We start from the raw sequence: 20,344 nt of genomic DNA on the forward strand, positions 1-20,344 counted from the left end.
GTTGCTAAACAAGGACTACCTGTGTAGTACTTGAAGGATATAGTTTGTTCCAAAGAAAAAGACCATTGGTGGTGGGGAGATTAAACATTAAAAAATGACTACCTCCATGGAAATTCATGATTCCAAACCATGCCAAAAGCATCTGGGCAAAAATTAGGGGCAGGGGGCAGAAATGATACTGCTCTGGATGTGCTGAGGAAGTGGGAGTTAAAGGAATCAGTGTAGTTGCACGAAGAGCTCTCTGATAAGCTAAAAAACAAAAAGGACAAGTTTAAAAAAATAGAAAGATACAACAAAAGCAAAGTGTTAGGGAATAGCCTAAATCTATAAGGATGGGTTCAGGAAGCCTAAGGTTCAGAATGAACCTAAAAAGTAGTCCAACCACTCAGAAGTCACTTAGGGAGTGGGGTGGGCAGAAGAGAAATTCAGATCAAAGTAAGTAAGGAGTTGGTAAGAGAACACCTAGCTACTTTGAATTAATTCAAGTCTGTGGAACTACATGGATTACATCCCAGGGTACTGAGTAAAACTGGCATATGTGATCTCAGAATTACTGACTGTAATCTTGGAGAACTCCAGAGGACTGGAAAAGAGCTAATATTGTTCCAATCTTTAAAATAGTGGGAATGGACCAAGGAAACTATAGACCAATCAGCTTGACAAAGGAAATCCTGGAAAAAGTAATCAAGCAATGGGTTTGCAAGCACTTATAAAGGAACTAGAAGCCAACATGGGTTTGTTAAAAACAGGTTAAACCAATATTTTTTGTTTGACAAAGTGACTGAATTAGTACATCAAGGGAATGCTGTGGATGCAGTACACTTAGATTTAGTAACACATTTGATAAAATTGCCCATAATGGAATGGTTGAACATGGATGGAAATCAATATGAAGATGTCATGAGTACTGATGGCGAGCAGGAGGGGGCCTCTATCCAGGGGGGAAAACGCAGGCGGAGTACTGAGGCATTAAGCAGCCATTCAAAGAGACACAGGTCAGACCCGCCTTAACTTTTGGGGTTTATCTGTCTGGGTTTTCCCACGCTTCTTCAGTTTGTTAGGATTTTCTGTCTTATGTAGCAGTAATAAACACTAGAGACCTACTCCTTGTCTCAGCGTGATTCCTGACTGTTAGGACAAATATCTGTATTCACTATGTGATCCTTAGTATCTATGTCTACATGGAAGGAGGTACTCAGAGAGTTTGTCCTGGGGCCAGTGCTCTTCAACATTTTCATAAATGACTTAGATGATGGGATAGAAAGGATGATCATCAAATTTACAAATGATACAAAGCTGGGAGGCTGGGGCTTGCAAATACTTCAGAAGACAGGCTCAAGGTCCAAAGTTCAAAAGGATCTTGACAGACTTAAATAATGGGCCCTGTTCAACAATATGCAGTTCAGTGGTGACAAATGTAAGGTTTTCCACTTAGATAGGAAAAACTAGATGCATAGGGACAAGACAGGCAGTACCTGGCTCAGCAGTAGTACTTGTGAGAAGGGAACCATTGATTAAACTGTGAGTTCTAATCTTGACCTAGGCATGAAAGCCGGCTGGGTGACCTTGGGCCAGTCACTCTGTCTCAGCCCAACTCACCTCACAGGGTTGTTGTTGTGGGGAGAATAGGAGGAGGGAGGAGTATTAGATATGTTCGCCACCTTGAGTTATTTATGAAAATAATAAAGGTGGGATAAATATAATAAATAAATAATAAAAAGATAACTTTTATCAAATGACATACAACTGGTATATGACTCCAGAAAAATTATCCAGAATGTATAAAAGTACCTCAAATTTATGCTGGAAATGTGGACAACATGAAGGGTCATTTTATCATGCTTGGTGGACTTGTAAAAAAAAACAAAGTAAATTTTGGGTTCAAATACATACAGCAATACAAAGAATTTTAAAGATCAACATTCAAGTGAAACCAGAATTTTTTTTTGTTGGAATTAATGGACAGACAAGTAGAAAAGAGCTATGGAACATTGTTTTTGTATATGATAATTGCTGCAAGACTACTAGATGCGCATAAATGGAAAGACTCCGAAATACCCACAATGGAGGAACGGTTGCTGAAGATCACAGAATTAGCAGAGATGGCAAAATTGCCTTGTCTGATTAGGGAAAGGACAATAAGCTCATTTATTGGTGACTGGAAACCCCCCTTTGGACTTTTTGTTGAAGAAAGAAAAAAAATGAGCTTGTGATTTATGGGTTTGACAATTGGAAAGGGTAGACTATGGAAAGAAGGAAATTATGATGTAATCTTAGAGAGAGAGGATAAAATATAAATACATTTATAACTACTGTAAGAAGATCAGAAGCCACTTCTTTAAAAAAAATTCTACTTTTTTTCTTTCTTTTCCTTATTATCTATTCATTATTTTTCTTTATTTTCTTTTATTTTTTTCTAAAAATGTATTATCTTGTTAAAAAATTCTTTAATAAAAATGATACAGATACAGATATATATACACACACACACAAAATGAAGTGGTAGGTCTCATTGAGGCTGTATTGCTCAGATCACACCTGGAACACTGTGTCCAGTTTTGATTGTCAAAATATAAGAACATTAAGGAAATGGAAAAAGTGCAGAGAAGAGTGTCAAAAGTGCTAATGGTCTTGGAGGTTTTCAAGGGAAATTGGACAGCCATTTTTCTGGGATGGTATAAAGATTCTTGCCCTGGGCAAGGGGTTGGACCAAAACCTTTAAGGTCCCTTTCAACCCTATGATTCTATAATTCTATGATAAAATCAGGCACACCAATAAAACAAAAACATATATCAGGCAAAATAATAAATCTATTAGAATTTAATATCTAATATTCAGCTCTGTATCCACAGAAATGTAAATATAACTCAATTCACATATTGCTATTTCTCTCCCCTCCTTTTCACTGTAGCCCTTGCTCTCCCAGGGCACAAGCACATGACTGAAATTTTTTTTACATATCACAATGTGTGCAGAACAAATGCTTAAATCGCATGGTTGTAGCCCCTATCTTGAATTTTTTTGACAACCCTCCTCCCTCAGCTGAAATGGTGCAGTATATGGAGTAGGTAGCAACATATATAACTTCATGGAGCTGGAAGTATTTTTTGTCTTCTGCAAGTGTAAGTGAAATCTTATGACCACTGATGTGTCACTGTAATATGTATTAGCATCAAATCAACAGCATGCTAGTGCATCATGCTATGATTGCATCCAATGATGTGTACTACTCTGGTTGCATCTGTTAGTTCTTTCCACAGGCAGCCACAGTTAACAAATAATGGATGTTGTGGTATTATTATCTCTCCCCACTGGTGGACTGGACTGAGTTACATAGACTCTTCTGGGAGGTTTTCCAACACTCCAAAGTAAAGTTTTGGAAGTGTAGATGGTAAGAAGGAGAATTAGCTAAAATAACCTTACATCTCTTTATAGGATCATCCAGTTTACAGATACTTCAACTTTATGCACCTTTGGATCCAATCCTTTTAGAATACTTTATGTTGTAATATTTTGTTTACTGCAGCAATTTCATACCAACAAACACTTGTCCTTCATGACATGTCTAATATAATAATTAGAATTATTTGCTAATATTGACGTTTCAGCATAACTGTAAATCAAATACCATATAAACCACAGAAAAATTAAGTTAGTTTGGCATTATTACCCAAACTGTAGAGCTTAGAAACAATGTGCTTTCCCAATTTAGAAATATTTTCATTTTCCAAATTTCCAAATGGAAAATGTATTTATTAATAAAAGGTTCATGAGCCCTGTCAAGTATAATGTATATCAAGAACAAGTTATTGGTAGATAAAGGTAAAATTACATGTGTGATACAGTAGATAAGCTGAGTATCATTATTTGTATCTAATGGTGCCATGCTGTTACAAACCTTGGGTATGACCCAATAAAAATTGAGCACTACAGTACAAACTTAAAATTAAGCTGGAAATTCAAAATAGTTTAAAAACTTGAATGTGGTTTAAGAGGTTTCAGTTCCTTCTTCCCAAAATGGCAATTGATTAAATAACTCATTTTAAAGAAAAGTAAAAAAAACAATCTGTAAAGAAAGCCTGATGGCATTCTTTGATATTAAACTATAATTTATTATAAATTGTGGTTTCTCAGATAAATATGGAGCCAGCTATTAGCACAAAAAATGAGGATGATTCTGTTAACATAAATGAGACATAGGTATTCCACAGGGGAAGAAAGCATGTTAAGAGAAACAGCAATTGTAACTTAATGCTAATAATTTTTTTTTAATAGCTCCACAAACAGCCGGTATAGCACACTACTGAAAATTTTCCACAAAATACACTACAGAGGAAAACTATCAACAGTGTGTTATAAGCTGTTGTGGCTGCAGAATCCTGCATGCACAAAACTGATGGGAAACTGTGTTCTCAGTGGCTGACCAAATCGCAGTGGAGGTTAGGAGTGGAGGGGGAAGGGACACCAAGCGCTCATCGGGTTTAACGACATTGGGATGAAGGTGGGGAACAAAACAGAAAAGTCATGCTTAACCCAATAGAAAATGCAAAATTAACTACAAGCCAAACACATAGGAAGATAAATAATTGATTGTATCAATGCATACCAATATAAATACAACACTAAAATCTCCTTTGTCTGCCTTTAAACTGTTATATCCCAAGATCCAATATACACAGCACATTTGTGAAGTCTAGCACACCGAATATATGGCATGTAATTTGCCACCTTATAAAACATGGTATCCATTTGGGGATTTACTTTTATCTATTTCCTTCTCCTACTGGCAGAATGCAGAGACTTCAATTCTATTTAATAGGAAAGAAAGCAAATACACAACTAATGGAATTTAGGGCTGCGCAACACTTCAGATTTGATTCTAAAGAGATCTTTGCAGCAGGCAGTCATGCAAACATAGTACTTGTCTGTCACTCTTTAGAGTAGCTGTGTCTTTTCCTGGTTTTGCATGGTTACCCTTCACAGACTTTAAAGAGATGCAGATAAGTGCTATATTTGCGCCTCCATGCAGTCTGAAGCACTTTTTTGGAATTGAAACTGAAGTATTGCACAGCTCTGTTAGTTAATAGTACGAAAAGGTGTTCAAACACATGGATGATGACTGTTTTTGTTTCTACTAGTCTTGTGGAGTCACTTTAAATATTAACTAACATTTAAAAAACTAATCTAGATCAAACTAACACGCCATCTTGATCAAGTCATATAAAATTTATGAGTAAACTTGCTGAGTTAACGTATGCATTTAATAAGAGATTTTTAAAAAGATACAAATGTTGATGGATATCTGTATTACAGTACCACTGTTTGTTCAGTACAGTCTCACCACAAAATAATTTTAATAAATATATGTAAACAAAGCAATACTCCAGCATACTTAAATTCTGAGCACCTGCATCACTGATAAATCAGCTGCCTACAATAAATCTTTAATAATATCTTAAATAATTTTCCTAATATTTAATCAATGTATGCATCAATTAGAAATCATTACAAAAAAAGAAATTCAAAGAAAATTCCTCTCTGTGCTCCTAGCACCACAAGAGTAAATCAGAACATGGTGTTAGATTTAAAGTATCATTATTTTAGTGTTTATTATCCTTTATCTGCACAACACAACAGTGAGATGCAAAGGACTTCTTACGAGCTCAGCTGTCCCAAAAAGACCCTACAAAAATTCTTTGCACTCGAATCTTTTCAATTTGCATAACATTCCGGATTTTTTTTTTAATGTTAGTGCAGATAGACCAAATAGTTTTGTTCCATGTACTATGCTTCACTTAGCATTTTAGCTACAACATAAGCAATAATTGCAGGTAATTGTAACCCTTTAAACAGACTATGCAGTAAACTGTGCAGAAGCAGACAGATGATGCTAAAATATCTGACTGAATTACTTTCACTAGACTGCCACAGTAAATCAAAGATATGCATAAATATACATATACAGTACATTGAATAAAGCTTTCAATTAGCTTTCAACATTTGCCAATCCACCCAAGTGACATAATGACATCTCAAACGAAGTAACTCACCTTCTCTCTCCTCCTCAATCTGGGCGATTCTCAGAGCTATAACAGATTTTTCCTCTCTGATTTCATTGTGTATATCCTCAGATTCAGATACAGCTTCTTGCCATTCCAAAAGTGGACTCTGTAATTCATCCACACTGCCCGATTCACTAGCCTGAACCAAGTTAAGTTAGGACATGAGAATAATTAATCAGTTCAATAAAACTGATAAGCTGAATAACCCAGCAAACAGAAACTTCTAGGAAGCATTGCACTGGGTCTGATCAAAACTCAGAAGTATTTTGTTCTGACACTGACCAATTAGAAGCCAATGGAATGTATGCAAGCAGAACTCAAGTGCAACAAGTACCTTTCCAGCTTTGTTCCCAAGTGGTACTGGGAAACACACTGCCTCAGGCATCAGAGTACATAGTTGAAATAACTAGCAGCCATTATTATCCATATTCTATATAAATGTATCTACTGTCTTTTTAAAGATAGTACCGTGGTAGATTATTTTATCAGACAAATATTGAGTGAAGTTCTTTTTAACTACTCTGAATCTCCTACTGTTCAGTTTCATTCAATACCTGAGTTCTAGTTTTGTGACACAGGAAAAACTTTTACTACCAATCCACTTTCTCCACACTATGCATAATTGTATACACCTTTGTAATGCTTTCTTGTTTAACCGCTTTTCTCTAAATTATAAAATCCCCAAAACGTAAGTTTTCCTTATAGGGGAACTACTCCTGCCGCTTGATCCCTATGGATATGCTTCTTTGCAGTTCTACAAAATCCTTAGGAAGTTGTACAATATTCCATGTACTGTAACACAATACATGTCTTGCTATATTCAGAGTACCAGCAAAAGAAAAGTATATCCAATTTAGGAAGAAGAGAACATTTGATCCTGAAACATTTTATCATAAATTTGTCCTCCCCGTCCTCGGAAAAAGAGGGCCTTTTTGTGTCCACCATGATTAGAAGCAGGAATACAACAGAGTGACAGTAATGCATCTTTAATTGTTTGGTTCCCTGTTGCTCAAGCTTTGCTGTTTCATTACAAAACATCTTTCTTTAAGCAACTGGCAGATCTTAGAAACTAGCCTGTTCAGCACAGAGGAAAGACCAAAAGAAAAGCTGATAAAAGTTCAAGAAATACTTTTTTTCCTTTAAAAACACTTTCTGAAAACAACTGTGATGCTACCACTCTTGTACCCTTTTTGAGAACAATGCTTCAAATATTTGCAGAATGGTATAGAATGTTATGTCTACGGGCAGTATAGTGATTCACAATTCACAAGATTTTCATTATGGAAAATTTAAAATGCTTTCACTTTATTTGCTGTTATTTAACTACTTATATTAATGACTAGTCAAACAAATTCAATTAATCCCAACACAGCAGACCTGTGAAGCTGCCCTTTTGGTAACTTGTTCAAGATCTGCCTGAAGTTTTCGTTGCTGTTCTTCATAAACTTCAAGCTTAGCCACCAGTTCTTCTGTAATGGAAATTGTCTACATTATTAGGTATAATCCACAAATTATTGTAATACATTTAGGCAAGAAAATGTAAATTCAAGTTATCAGCGTATAAAACATTTACATTCAAAACTTCTTGAGCTTAAAATGTCTCCTTTTGAGTCAAAAACGACTATTCCAACATCACCAGGAATAGCTTGATGCTGTTCCAACCTTTCTGGAAATGTTATGAAATCAAAGCAGCCCCATTTCATGTTCAAATCATTTCCAGAATGGTTGTACAGCCTCAGAACACTACCAGTAAGGACAGTGCAACTTGAAGTAGCTGAACGTGAACTTGAAGTAGCTGGTTTCAAGCTCAACCCTTTTTGAATTTGAGACATTTTGCACAGCTCTCAGTTCAAACTATCAGTACAGAAACATACATGGGAGCATGACATAATATACCATCTATCCCTCTGTGCTCCAAGAGCTCAAAGGAAGGTGGGCAGTATATAACATTTTTATAGACTCTATATGTCCCTTCCAGCAACTACTGAGCACAGGGACCAGGATAGCCACTGAAGCTAATGCAAGAATGAGGGAAAATCAGTTAAGCACACAATCAGTGATTAACTACCCTGGATATTTAAAAAAAAAAAGTCTGCTGCCTACTTTTTAATTAAGTTTAGTTTACTGCTGATTTTAAATTATTTGCTAAGGGGAAAGTTAGAGTTTGTAATATAATTTTGTTCTCCCTCAAGTAGGTTTGTCAGATGACATCTTTTTTGTGTGTCAGAAGCACCTGCCAAGGCACTTCTGTATTGAAAGGATTTGCCAGTGATGTCACCGTTGCCCGGGGGGACGCCCAAGGGGGCTCCCTTCATGTCCCTGCTATTTTCCCACCAAAGTGGTACCTATTCATCTACTTGCATTTGGATGCTTTCAAACTGCTAGGTTAGCAGGAGCTGGGACAAGTTGACAGGAGCTCACTCCGTCACGCAGCTTCTGCTCTCAGGTTTCGAACTGCCAAGCTGCCGACCTTAATGGTCCTCTGACTCAGCATCTTAACCACTGAGCAAACTGTATATGCCCATGTTATTTATTTTGCATCCCAGTCAAGCCACCTGCTAAAGCAAACAGTATGCAAAAACTCAGATGCTTTGCTGAGCTGCCAGGTAGGGCCAAATGTAGATATGCAGGACTGAGAAAGAGAAGGCTATTTTTGCTGTTGCTACATTGTTCATGGATTGTGTGGTTGAAATGAATCTACCCCTGTTGTTCAGTTACTGAACTCAGTTCTGTGTCTATTTTGTTTACAGAAAAATTTACTTATTATATTTTGCAATTTATCAAATGGCAAAATGAACAATTAAACTGAGACTTAAACATTCTTATCTTACCTCATTTTCAGATAGACATCTTTCAAAATTATAGTAAAAGTTTATCACTATTTACCATTTTGAGTTTTAAGTTCCAAATATGTTTGCAGTGTTGACTGTAGATCTTCTTTTTCCTTCTTTAATTCGGAAACCTGGTCTTGTAAGGCAGTTATACAGCCATTCATTGGTGTAACCTGGAAAAAAAATGTCAATTTCTGCCAATAAAGATATATGTCAAAAAACAAACTGAAGCCAAATCTGGTAACATCTCTGACACATTTATGTAATTCTGGAGATCCCATAATATAAATAGTTCCCTTAAGTTACAGCAGAATTATGCTATCAGTTTTATAGTTAAACTATTAATATTACTAATCAACTTTTCAACTGTAATATTTTCTGAAGAAAAAACTTTAAGAAAAACATTACTTTGTACCTTACCATTCTAAACAAACCTTTGGTATCTATATTATTAAACTGGGCACATAAAATTAAATTGTATATAAAAATTTAACATACATTTTTAAGTTCATCTTCAAGTTGTCTGATTCTGGATTTGGACCATGCTTTCATCTTAAGGAATTTAGCTTCTGATTTGCTGGCCTCTTCTGTTTTCAGTTTTACTTGCGCTTAAACAAACAGGCATCTCAATCATTATTCTGAATTACAACAAAAGTATTAATATAACATATATTGCTTGAACTGGTTTCATATCAGTAACATACACTGAGGAGAGAATTTTCTAAGACTTGCCCAGTCTGAGATATTAGAATTATTAAGGGCTATTTGATGCTTTATCATACTGTATTACATGGAATTATATAAAAATCCATCTTTCTCGTACTGAATATATTCAGACACTCAACCTGCAACCACAGGCTATATGCGCTGCCACAATGCCTCTTTGGTGGCCCCAAGAGGTCTCTCCCAAAGTCACACCATTAAATTTGGCAGTAAACTGTTGAATTATGGCAAAATAATTTTTGCTTTATAAAATAAACAGTAAAATATTAATTCTCTATTAGACTTAACACAACCATTAATCATTAAAGGCATCCCAGCTTCCCCCAAATATAATAGTGATGTCACCTTCTGACAACATCATTGCTCCACTATCATGCGCTCCATGAACCTCAGAAACTAAAAGGTTTAAAAAGGTACAACCACCTCCCCGGATGAGAGGAGATAACACTTTATCCTCAGTGCTACTGCATTGATAACTTGTGTAAAAACTGTCCACAAAGCTGGCTCTCAGTACAATTTCTCTTTATCAAAAGGTAAATATAATGCTAATAAAAACTGAATCAACTATTCAATGTAGTAAGCAAGCTTTAAGGGCTGTTGTATGTTATGATGTTACCTTCTAAATGTTCCAACTTTTGTTTAATAATGGCATCCATATCAACAGCTTGCTCCAAATTACTTTCATGTCTGGAAATTAATTCATCAAATGCTTTCTGTAGCTGAAGTAGTGTTCGATCTTTTCCCTGAAGCTCTGTTTCATGTGTTTCTTGTATCTCCTGAAGGTCAGCATTATACTTCTCTCCCGCTTTCCTCATTTCATTATCATGTTTCTCCATCATGTCTCTCAGCTGGGCTCGCATTACGTGCTTTTCGGCATCCAGCTTGGACTGGAGATTGTCTTTCTCTGACTCAAGGCGGTTTAGTTGTTCATTCATTTCCTGAATTAAAAGAAAAAAGTATAAACAACAAAACTGCAAGCTCCTTTTTTAATTATATGCAAAACGGTTCCTTTAACATGTATAAGCACATGGATAGAGATGTATCCTCCCTCACCCTCTGTAAAAGAGTCCCCAAAACCCATGGAAGATCTTTCATTCAGTTGAGGGTTCCCACTGATAGAAGGTGAGAAAGATTTTCTTTATTACTTTCTTATGAAGCCCTACTCCTAGGCAGCACTTCCTATATTATTTTGGAGAGCTTCCCAATAACCCATAACAGATTTTTGGAAGGAGCAAGGAGCTGCACGGAGATACCTACAAAAATTCCTCTACTAATAGGGTTATTGTGGCATCAAGGCAGAGTTAATCTTACTCAACTTTCAAATTTCATTAGTATCAAAGTGCTGTGCTATGAAAGTAACTGAGACCCTCTATTTCTCTTGATAGGGGTTGCATCTAGATATAACCTGATTCTAAGAGCCAACCCAGCAAGCATTCAAGACAAAACCTGAAGTATAGCCTGGAAAGGAATAATTTTGAAGGTCTTGGCCCTGATTTATTTATTTATTTATCCAATTTGTCCCCGCCCATCTCCTCCCATCCAGGGACTCTGGGCTGTTTACAACAATCAATTAAAACAACAATCATAAAATATACAGTATAAAATTATAATAATAAATAATATAAATAAGAGTAAAGATAAAAAGTCCAAGAGGCAAAAGAATCTAAAAACAGTCCAAGTGTGGGAGGAGTGGTCTATAGCAACCATCCCCATGTAGATCTATTCCCCTCTCCACCCCAAGCGAGGCGGCAGAACCAGGTCTTCAGACTCCTCCGAAAGGCCAGGAGCGATGGGGCCAATCTCACCTCCGGGGGCAGCATGTTCCACAGGGCGGGAGCTACTGCAGAGAAGGCCCACTTCCTGGACCCCGCCAGATGAAGTTGTCTTACAGACAGGGTCCGCAGCATGCCCTCTCTGCACGATCGGGTGGGGTGGGTTGATGTAATGGGGAAGAGGCGGTCCCTCAGGTAACCTGGCCCCACGCCATGTAGGGCTTTAAAGGTAATAACCAACACCTTGAATTGGACCCAGAAGCAAACTGGTACCCAATGCAGCTCGCGCAGCAGCGGTGTTACATGTGCCCTTCTGAGAGCACCAAAAACAGCTTGCGCGGCTGCATTCTGGACCAGCTGAAGCTTCCAGATACTTTTCAAGGGTAGCCCCACGTAGAGTACATTGCAATAGTCTATATGAGAGATAACAAGGGTAAGAGTGACTGTTCGAAGGGCCTCCCAATCCAGGAAGGGGCGTAACTGGTGCACAGCACGTAGCTGCACAAAGGCTTTCCTGGCCATGGCTGCCACCTGCTCTTTGAGCAGGAGCCATGAGTCCAGGAGGACCCCCAGGTTATGCCCTGGGTCTGTCTGGGGCAGTGCAACCCCATCCAGAACCAGAGATGTTAATGTCCCAGATACGGAAGAACCATTAACCCACAGCCACTCCATCTTACCAGGGTTCAGCTGAAGCCTGTTGTTCCCCATCCAGGCCCCCACAGCCCCCAGAGACTCGGAGAGGGTAGTCACGGCAGCACTTACTTCACCCAGGATGGAGATATACAACTGAGCATCATCAGCGTACTGATGATACCTCATTACATGGTGGCAGATGATCTTGCCCAGCGGTTTCATGTAGATGTTAAAAAGGAGAGGGGAGAGTACTGATCCCTGCGGCACCCACAAAGAAGGGGCCGTGGAGCTGATCTCTCCTCCCCTATCAACACCGATTGGGACTGGCGCTGGAGGAAGGAGGTGAACCAGCATAAAACTACAACACCCACCCCCAACTCCCTGAGTCTCCCCAAAAGGATACCATGGTCGATGGTATCGAAAGCCACTGAGAGATCAAGGAGAGCGAGGATGGATGCACTGCCACCAACCTGCTCCAGCCAGAGATCATCCATAAGTGCGACCAATGCCGTTTCTGTCCCATAACTGGGCCTCAAGCCTGACTGAAAGGGGTCTAGATAATCAGTTTCCTCCAGGACCCTCTGGAGCTACAAAGCAACCACTTTCTCAACCACCTTCCCCAAAGAGGGAAGGTGGGAGACTGGATGAAAATTGTCCAGAACAGTAGGGTCCAGCGATGGCTTCTTGAGGAGGGGGTGCACCGCCTTTGTAAAGGTAGCCAGGAACACCCCCTTTCCCAAGGATGTATTAACCATCGCATGGACCCAACCGCATGTCACCTCCCGGGCTGCTTTTACTAGCCAGGAGGGGCATGGGTCTAGATGGCATGTGGTGGCATTTACCATCCATAGGATCCTGTCCACTTCCTCAGGTCCAACAGGATCAAACTGCTCCCAGATAACTGGGTAAGCCCGTTCCCCTGGTATCTCTCCAGACCAAGCCTCATACCTGGAGTCTAACTTGGAGCGGATCCGAGCGATTTTGTCCTGCAGGTGTTCAGCAAATTCCTCTGCACGGCCCCATAGGTGGGTCACTGAGCCCACCTTCCCCAAAAGGGATCGAGTGATCTTAAACAGGGCCGTTGGGCGGCATTCTGCGAATGCAATAAGAGCGGAGAAGTATTGACGTTTCGCCACTTTTATCGCCACAAGGTAGGCCTTAATAGCGGCTCTTGCCTCTGTTCGGTTGAATTCAGTCTTTGTCTTCCTCCAGTGGCGCTCTAGGCGTCTCTTAATCCTCTTCAGAACCCTCAACTCCTCCATAAACCACGGGGAGTGCCGGGTTCGATGGGACAAGATCCTGTCCAAGGCCCCAGCTGCCTCCCTATTCCAGGCTTCGACTAGGGCCTCCGCTGGATCATGCAGATCACCAGGTATAACTCCCAGTTCCCTCTGAAACTCTAGCGGGTCCATCAGTCGCCAGGGGCAGACCAATCGAATGGGTCCTGACTCCCTGCGGAGGGTGGTGGCATAGGAGAATCTCAGGGAGATTCTCAGGAATCTCAGGTCACCAGGGAGTGGTCTGACCATGACAAAGGGGACAACTGTAACTCTCCCCTCAGATCACGTTGCCACTGCTCCGACAAGAAAACCAAGTCCGGGATGAGGCCACTGTCTCGAGTCGGGTCCTGAATTATCTGCGACAGGCCCATGGCTGCCATGGTAGCCATGAACTCCCGAGCCACCTCTGAGGCATGCCCGAAGGATGGCAGGTTGAAGTCCCCCAGAACCATGAGCCTGGGAAACTCCACCGCCAGCCCCGAGACGGCCTCGAGCAGCTCAGGCAGGGAGGTTGCCACGCAGCAGGGAGGCTGGTATAGTAGCAATACTCCCAACTATTCTTGGGAACCCAACTTGAAAAACAGGGTCTCACAACCAGCCCCTGAAGGAGCAGCGCCCCTGAAGGCCACAAGAGACTCTTGGATGACAACAGCCACCCCTCCTCCCCTGCCCTGGGATCTCAGCTGGTGCCATACTGTAAACCCAGCTGGGCACATTTCCGAAAGGGGCACCTCCCCTTCAGGGCCTACCCAGGTCTCGGTAATACATGCCAGGTCTGCCCCCTCCTGAGTGATCAAGTCACATATGAGGGGGGCCTTGTTATTAACTGACCTGGCATTAAAAAGCAGCAGCCGGAAACCAGGGCCCCTATGGATCTGCTGACCAGGGCCTGGGTCTGAGCACAGAGGGCTGGAACACGCCACCCTGAAGATGGCCCACCCTCCGGCTCCCGCCATAACATCCCCTACCCGTCACCACCTCAATTATGTGCCCTGCCCTACAGCCCCCAGTGACTCCTGATCCATTAGCCCCCACTCCTGGACCTCGGGAATCTCTGGCTCTAAGTAGGGCTCCCTCCTTCCATTCATACATGCTTACTCACAGTCAATCTCCCACAGGGTGATGGTAGGCCCTCTGGCACACAAGCTTCTGCTCTCGGTGCCGTCAGAGCCCAACCATCAATCCCCCCATTCACTATGCCCCCCCCAAACTCTCTCACTGCTCAACAGGGGGCACTCATTCTTCACCCACCCCGTCTCTCACTCAGGGGCTGAACACTCTTTTACACAAATACACTCCCAGACTCCCCCTCTCGTCTCTCACTCTGGGGAAGAGTCTCTCTGATGCAGTAGGTCCCATGATAAATTAACTTTTTCCCCACCACATATCCCCACTTGATAATATGATGTTTCAAGGCCTAATTTTTAGTCTTTCTAATATGGAAAGGAGAATGTTCAAACTATTGAACAGTGGCACTCATTTCACATGCCAGTAAGATAATACTCAAGATCCTGCAAGGTAGACTTCAGCAATTCATGGAGCAAGAATTGCCAGATGTGCAAGCTGGGTTTAGAAAAGGCAGAGGAACTAGGGACCAAATTGCTAATATCCGATGGATAATGGAAAAAGCCAGGGAGTTTCAGAAAAACATCTATTTCTGTTTTATTGACTATTCTAAAGCCTTTGACTGTGTGGACCGTAACAAATTGTGGCAAGTTCTTAGCGGTATGGGGATACCAAGTCATCTTGTATGCCTCCTGAGGAATCTGTATAATGACCAAGTAGCAACGATAACAACAGACCACAGAACAACGGACTGGTTTAAGATTGGGAAAGGAGTACAGCAGGGTTGTATACTCTCACCCTACCTATTCAACATGTACACAGAACACATCATGCGACATGCTGGGCTTGAGGAATCCAAGGCTGGAGTTAAAATCGCTGGAAGAAACATTAACAATCTCAGATATGCAGATGATACCACTTTGATGGCTGAAAGCGAAGAGGAACTGAGGAGCCTTATGATGAAGGTGAAAGAAGGAAGTGCAAAAGCTGGCTTGGAGCTGAACCTCAAAAAAACCAAGATTATGGCAACCAGCTTGATTGATAACTGGCAAATAGAGAGAGAAAACGTAGAGGCAGTGAAAGACTTTGTATTTTTAGGTGCAAAGATAACTGCAGATGCTGATTGCAGTCAGGAAATCAGAAGACGCTTAATCCTTGGGAGAAGAGCAATGACAAATCTCAATAAAATAGTTAAGAGCAGAGACATCACGCTGAGGTGAGCATAGTTAAAGCAATGGTATTCCCAGTAGTAACATATGGCTGCGAGTGTTAGACCACAAGGAAGGCTGAGAGAAGGAAGATAGATGCTTTGGAACTGTGGTCTTGGAGGAAAATTCTGAGAGTGCCTTGGACTGCAAGAAGATCAAACCAGTCCATCCTCCAGGAAATAAAGCCAGACTGCTCACTGGAGGGAATGATATTAAAGGCAAAACTGAAATACTTTAGCCACATAATGAGAAGACAGGACACCCTGGAGAAGATGCTGATGCTAGGGAGAGTGGAGGGCAAAAGGAAGAGGGGCCGACCAAGGGCAAGATGGATAGATGATATTCTAGAGGTGATGGACTCGTCCCTGGGGCAGCTAGGGGTGTTGACAACCGACAGGAAGCTCTGGCGTGGGCTGGTCCATGAAGTCACGAAAAGTCGGAAGCGACTGAACGAATAAACAACAAAATATGGAAAGGAGACACCAAACAACCATAGTTGTATCACACATCCGAAAATATGTACCAGAATCCCTGGCTCTTTGTAAATAGGGTTGTACAGATCCTTCAATGAGTGCAGCAAAGAATTATCTGTGGCATGAAGAAATTGCTTGAAGACTTGACATGACTACTTTTAGGGTATCCCAAATATCTCTGTGGGATAGATAAGTTTTCTTCCTTTTACCCCACAGACTCAGAAAAACCCTTTGCTTGTGAGTGAAGTATCTTACTTAAGGATCTGTGTAGTCCCATCTGTACCCAATTTGATTATCACAAATGAAGGATGGAGCACTGCCAGTGTAAGGAAGGGGTTAAAGAAGTAGCAGAAGGCAAATAACTGGTATCCTTCTGCCTGACACCATAATGAACTATACTAGCACTCAATTTCCTTCCACAATAGTTACAGAAGTCCACAGAGGGCAGCAAGTAATGAAATGTGCATCATGCCATTGTGATGCAAATACTATGATTCATATATGCAAGTATATAAAGGCAGAATTTGTATGATAACATCACCACACTTTTTATTATTATTATTATATTATTATTATGACATAACCTCAATTTGCTGCAAATGCCCAAGCCAACAATAATCCCATGATGTAGGTTGGGCTGAAGGAAAATGAATGGCCCAAAGTCATTAAGCTAAGCTACAATTTGCAGTATCCCCCATCAAAAATCAGGCTAGCTGAGCTTCTGAAAAAGACATATATTTCTCACTTGTATTTTAAAGGGTCATACAGCACAGAACATATTTAGCCTTGAAAGATGTGTGGTTGTAACAAATCTGAATAAATAAATAAAAATAAAATACTTTTCTACAATATACCTGGGGGTGGTGAAAGACTCAACAGCATTTGCAAAACAGCATAAAAGATACTCAGCTGGGAGAAAAACTATTTCAAGCATCAAAATATTGTTCTGCACTGGGTGAAATATATTACATTATTTGGGGGAAGAATGTTTAGAACATGGAAATAACTAAGAACTACGTGTTTGTTGTAATTATCTGCATGGGGAGGTAAAATAATGTCAACCGCACAATCAAACCCACATCCCATTGTTCTTGCATGCAACATAAATGTAGGTACAAAAAGGGGAAGGACTTTGTGGATTTGCAGACACCATCTTGATTTTTTTTTAATCTCCCTGCAGATACCTTTGGAAAGTTTAGCTTCTATAGGGAGAGAAATCTGGGAGAGAACCCTCTTTGTTGCTAGAAGCATTGTTTCTATTTAATACCACATTTTTCTTGAATCTTTTTTTAATGATATTAGTTTTTAAGAAAACATTTAAGGAAACATACAGTCTCTATATGGCCAGGCATTTTAAACTGCTTTTAGTAATTCTGCTTTTTATCTTGTTGCTTCTTATTGTTGTATAAATTTTGGAATTATCAGGATGGAGGGCATGCTAGATAGTTTGACAACAAATAAATAAAATATTGCGGTCAGATTCCCTCTTCACCAAAGTAACCCCCATGACATTATTGAAACTGAAATCTTTTTCAAAAGCAGCTTGGTATATGGCAAAAGGTAGTTTCTGCAGTGTCAAAGTCTCAACATCACATGCTACCAAATGTTGCAAAATTTTGTCAGTAGAAGTTCTTCACCAAGTATCCAAATTATAGCAAAAAGTAATTAAAACCTTAGGAAACAATTGAACAAATTTTGTCCAAAATGCTCCCAGTTTGCATATTTTTCCACTGTTCTTTTCATTTTGTGATATGGCCCCATCAACTGGTGATATAAGAATCTTAACCACTGTTGTTCAAAAAAAGCAATTATAAAAAACCTATTAACTTAAGGTTCTTGTAGAAGCTCTTCAAATTCTGACTACCAATCAGTCCTTGTTATTCTTTGTCATTCTTTAGCTTTTTTATCAAAATCATGTGGGTTTTTCCTTTTCTTTTAGCACTACCTCAACATTTAACCAATATGGATAAAAAAATTTAAGAATACAAGACACATATGATCAATCAATGCAATGAAATGCAATAAAAACTGACTAGCAAACTGCAATCTAACTTAGAACTGCCATATTTTATAGCAACTTATTCAAGAGTAACAACTGTTTGTCAGTGCACCCTGCTTCTTACTTTCAGCTGTTGGTCCTTGCCATCCAGTTCTTGTTGCAACATGACTATCACCTGTGTCCTTCCAAGCATGACTTCCTCCTTCTCATGTAGTTTCTGCTTTAAGGCTTTCAGTAACTGTTACAGAAATAAAAATGTTCACTGTAAGTAATGGAAGAATATGTCTTCTTGTATTGCCACCTATTCGATAGAAACAAAATTTCATATTTGTAGGACATCAGATATCTACTCAATATCTGCTCAATCTAATCTAGAACCTTTAACTATAAAAGGAGTCAGAAATCATAAAATATAATTACTTATTTCCATTAAGCCTTCTTTGAAATATTGATCTAACAAAAGATGTACTTTAGTTTTCTAGTGTTTTCTATTAACAAACCTAGCAACTAATAATAAGGTAAGTTTCATATCTTCCATTAACTTACTTGCATTAGAAAACAACAAGAATAACTCAACTGCAGGACCCATTGTAATAAACTGCTGGGTGATTTTCCTAACTCGTTAAAAAACTTCTGACTAAAAGCTCTGGCTAATCGGGCATTGCAACAAAAAATAAGAAAACCTTTGATTTAACAGACCTTGGTTTAGAAGACTTTACATTTAACAAATAAATCAATTAGATGCAAGGTTTCCCAAATCTCAGGCAATAATGTCCATTATTTGGTGGATCAGTCCAAACAATATTCAGTGTCCCTTCAACTGGGTATTGTATGATCAATGTAACCAAAAAATCCCATAAAATCAAGAATATTGCTATTTATTTACACTTGAGTCAACACAAACTAGAAAGGTTGCAATTTTGGTAGCTGAATGTTAGCAGTTCACCTTGGTTTATGTTGGAAGTTAAGTAGGATTGGCCCTGGCTAGTATTTGAATGAGGAACTACTTAGGAATTCTAGGGCTATAGCCTAGACTGGAAAATTGAAAAAAAATCCCAGAAGAAAGTACAAGCAAACCACTTTTTAACATAGAAAAAACCCTGTATAGTTATAGTCACACTTTAAGGGCATTTTAACCTTTAAATAAATGTCATTTTTTTCAGATATAACCCATCTATAAAATTAAACTGGCAATGTGACCACAAAAAAAACAAAGAGTTCTAATTAGGGATGCCAGCAATCAACTTGAACAGCAATCAACAGGAATTTCATCTGGCGGGGTCCAGGAGGCAGGCCTTCTCTGCAGTGGCGCCCGCCCTTTGGAATATCTTGCCCCTGGAGTTGAGACAGGTTTCCTCGCTCCTGGCCTTCCAGAAGAAATTGGAGACCTGGTTCTGCCGCCTTGCTTAGGATGGACAGCTCCACCTAGGGGTGGTTAGTGCCATAGCACCCCCTATCAATTGCTATTCCATCTCCTCTTGGACTTTATATTTATTATCCTATTTATGTTTTTAGATTGTGATTGAGGTTTAGATATTTTTATTATTGCTTTTATTGTAAGTCGCCCAGAGTCCCCATTGGGGGAGATGGGCGGTAATATAAATTTAACTAATAAATAAAATAAATAAACTTGGGATTACATTCACAATACTACTAAATAAAATAACTTTTCTTTACCTGTTCTAGATCAGCACTAGCATCAGATTTGGCAGCCACTTTAAAGAGTTCTTGTTCATGTTTCTGGGCCAGTCTCATCAAATCTTTTTCCTTTTCCTGGATAATATTTTGAAACATGCGGATCTAAAAAACAACCACACCAAATATTTTTATAAAACTGATTCACACATAAACATATAACATTCAGTTCTTACTGATTCATAAAACTCCAGAAAATTAATCATGGATGGAAATTAATCATGGATGAAAAGGATCATTAAATAACTCTTGAATAACACCCATCTAATTTTATAATAATATCCACCTTACACCTGATAACCTCGAAGAAAATCTAAGAAAAGGGGATAAATTCATCATATTCTGGCAGCCAAATCCCAAATACTGTACTAGTGATTATTTTTTAACTGAAGACCTACTTACATTTTGGTTATACATGGCTTCTCTTTCCTGAAAGTGCTCCTTCTCCTTATTTTGAAGGCTTTTAAGACTTCCAATTTGTTCTTGGAGGAGGCTACATCTTTCTTCACTGTCCCCAACTTTCCTGGTAAGGTTCTGAACTAATATTTGCATACTCTGCAATGAAGCCTCTTTTCTGGAAATCTGATTCTTTGAAGTTCATG

General features: G+C 39.5%; 1 protein-coding gene across 1 annotated transcript in view; it reads right to left on the bottom strand.

Annotated features, from left to right (window-relative positions):
• Positions 1–20,344, bottom strand: part of LOC134487666 (golgin subfamily B member 1-like) — a 64,246-nt gene that overhangs the window by 32,663 nt on the left and 11,239 nt on the right. The window contains exons 7-14 of the mRNA XM_063289599.1: positions 20,145–20,330; positions 19,725–19,847; positions 18,172–18,285; positions 10,234–10,555; positions 9,393–9,502; positions 8,950–9,067; positions 7,441–7,532; positions 6,052–6,202 (exon numbers count right to left, since the gene is read on the bottom strand). Of these exons, the coding sequence (XP_063145669.1) occupies positions 6,052–6,202; positions 7,441–7,532; positions 8,950–9,067; positions 9,393–9,502; positions 10,234–10,555; positions 18,172–18,285; positions 19,725–19,847; positions 20,145–20,330 (1,216 nt within the window). The remainder of the gene's footprint in view (positions 1–6,051; positions 6,203–7,440; positions 7,533–8,949; positions 9,068–9,392; positions 9,503–10,233; positions 10,556–18,171; positions 18,286–19,724; positions 19,848–20,144; positions 20,331–20,344) is intronic.

This window comes from Candoia aspera, chromosome 1 (genome assembly GCF_035149785.1).
Source record: "Candoia aspera isolate rCanAsp1 chromosome 1, rCanAsp1.hap2, whole genome shotgun sequence".
Taxonomy (NCBI): Eukaryota; Metazoa; Chordata; class Lepidosauria; order Squamata; family Boidae; genus Candoia; species Candoia aspera.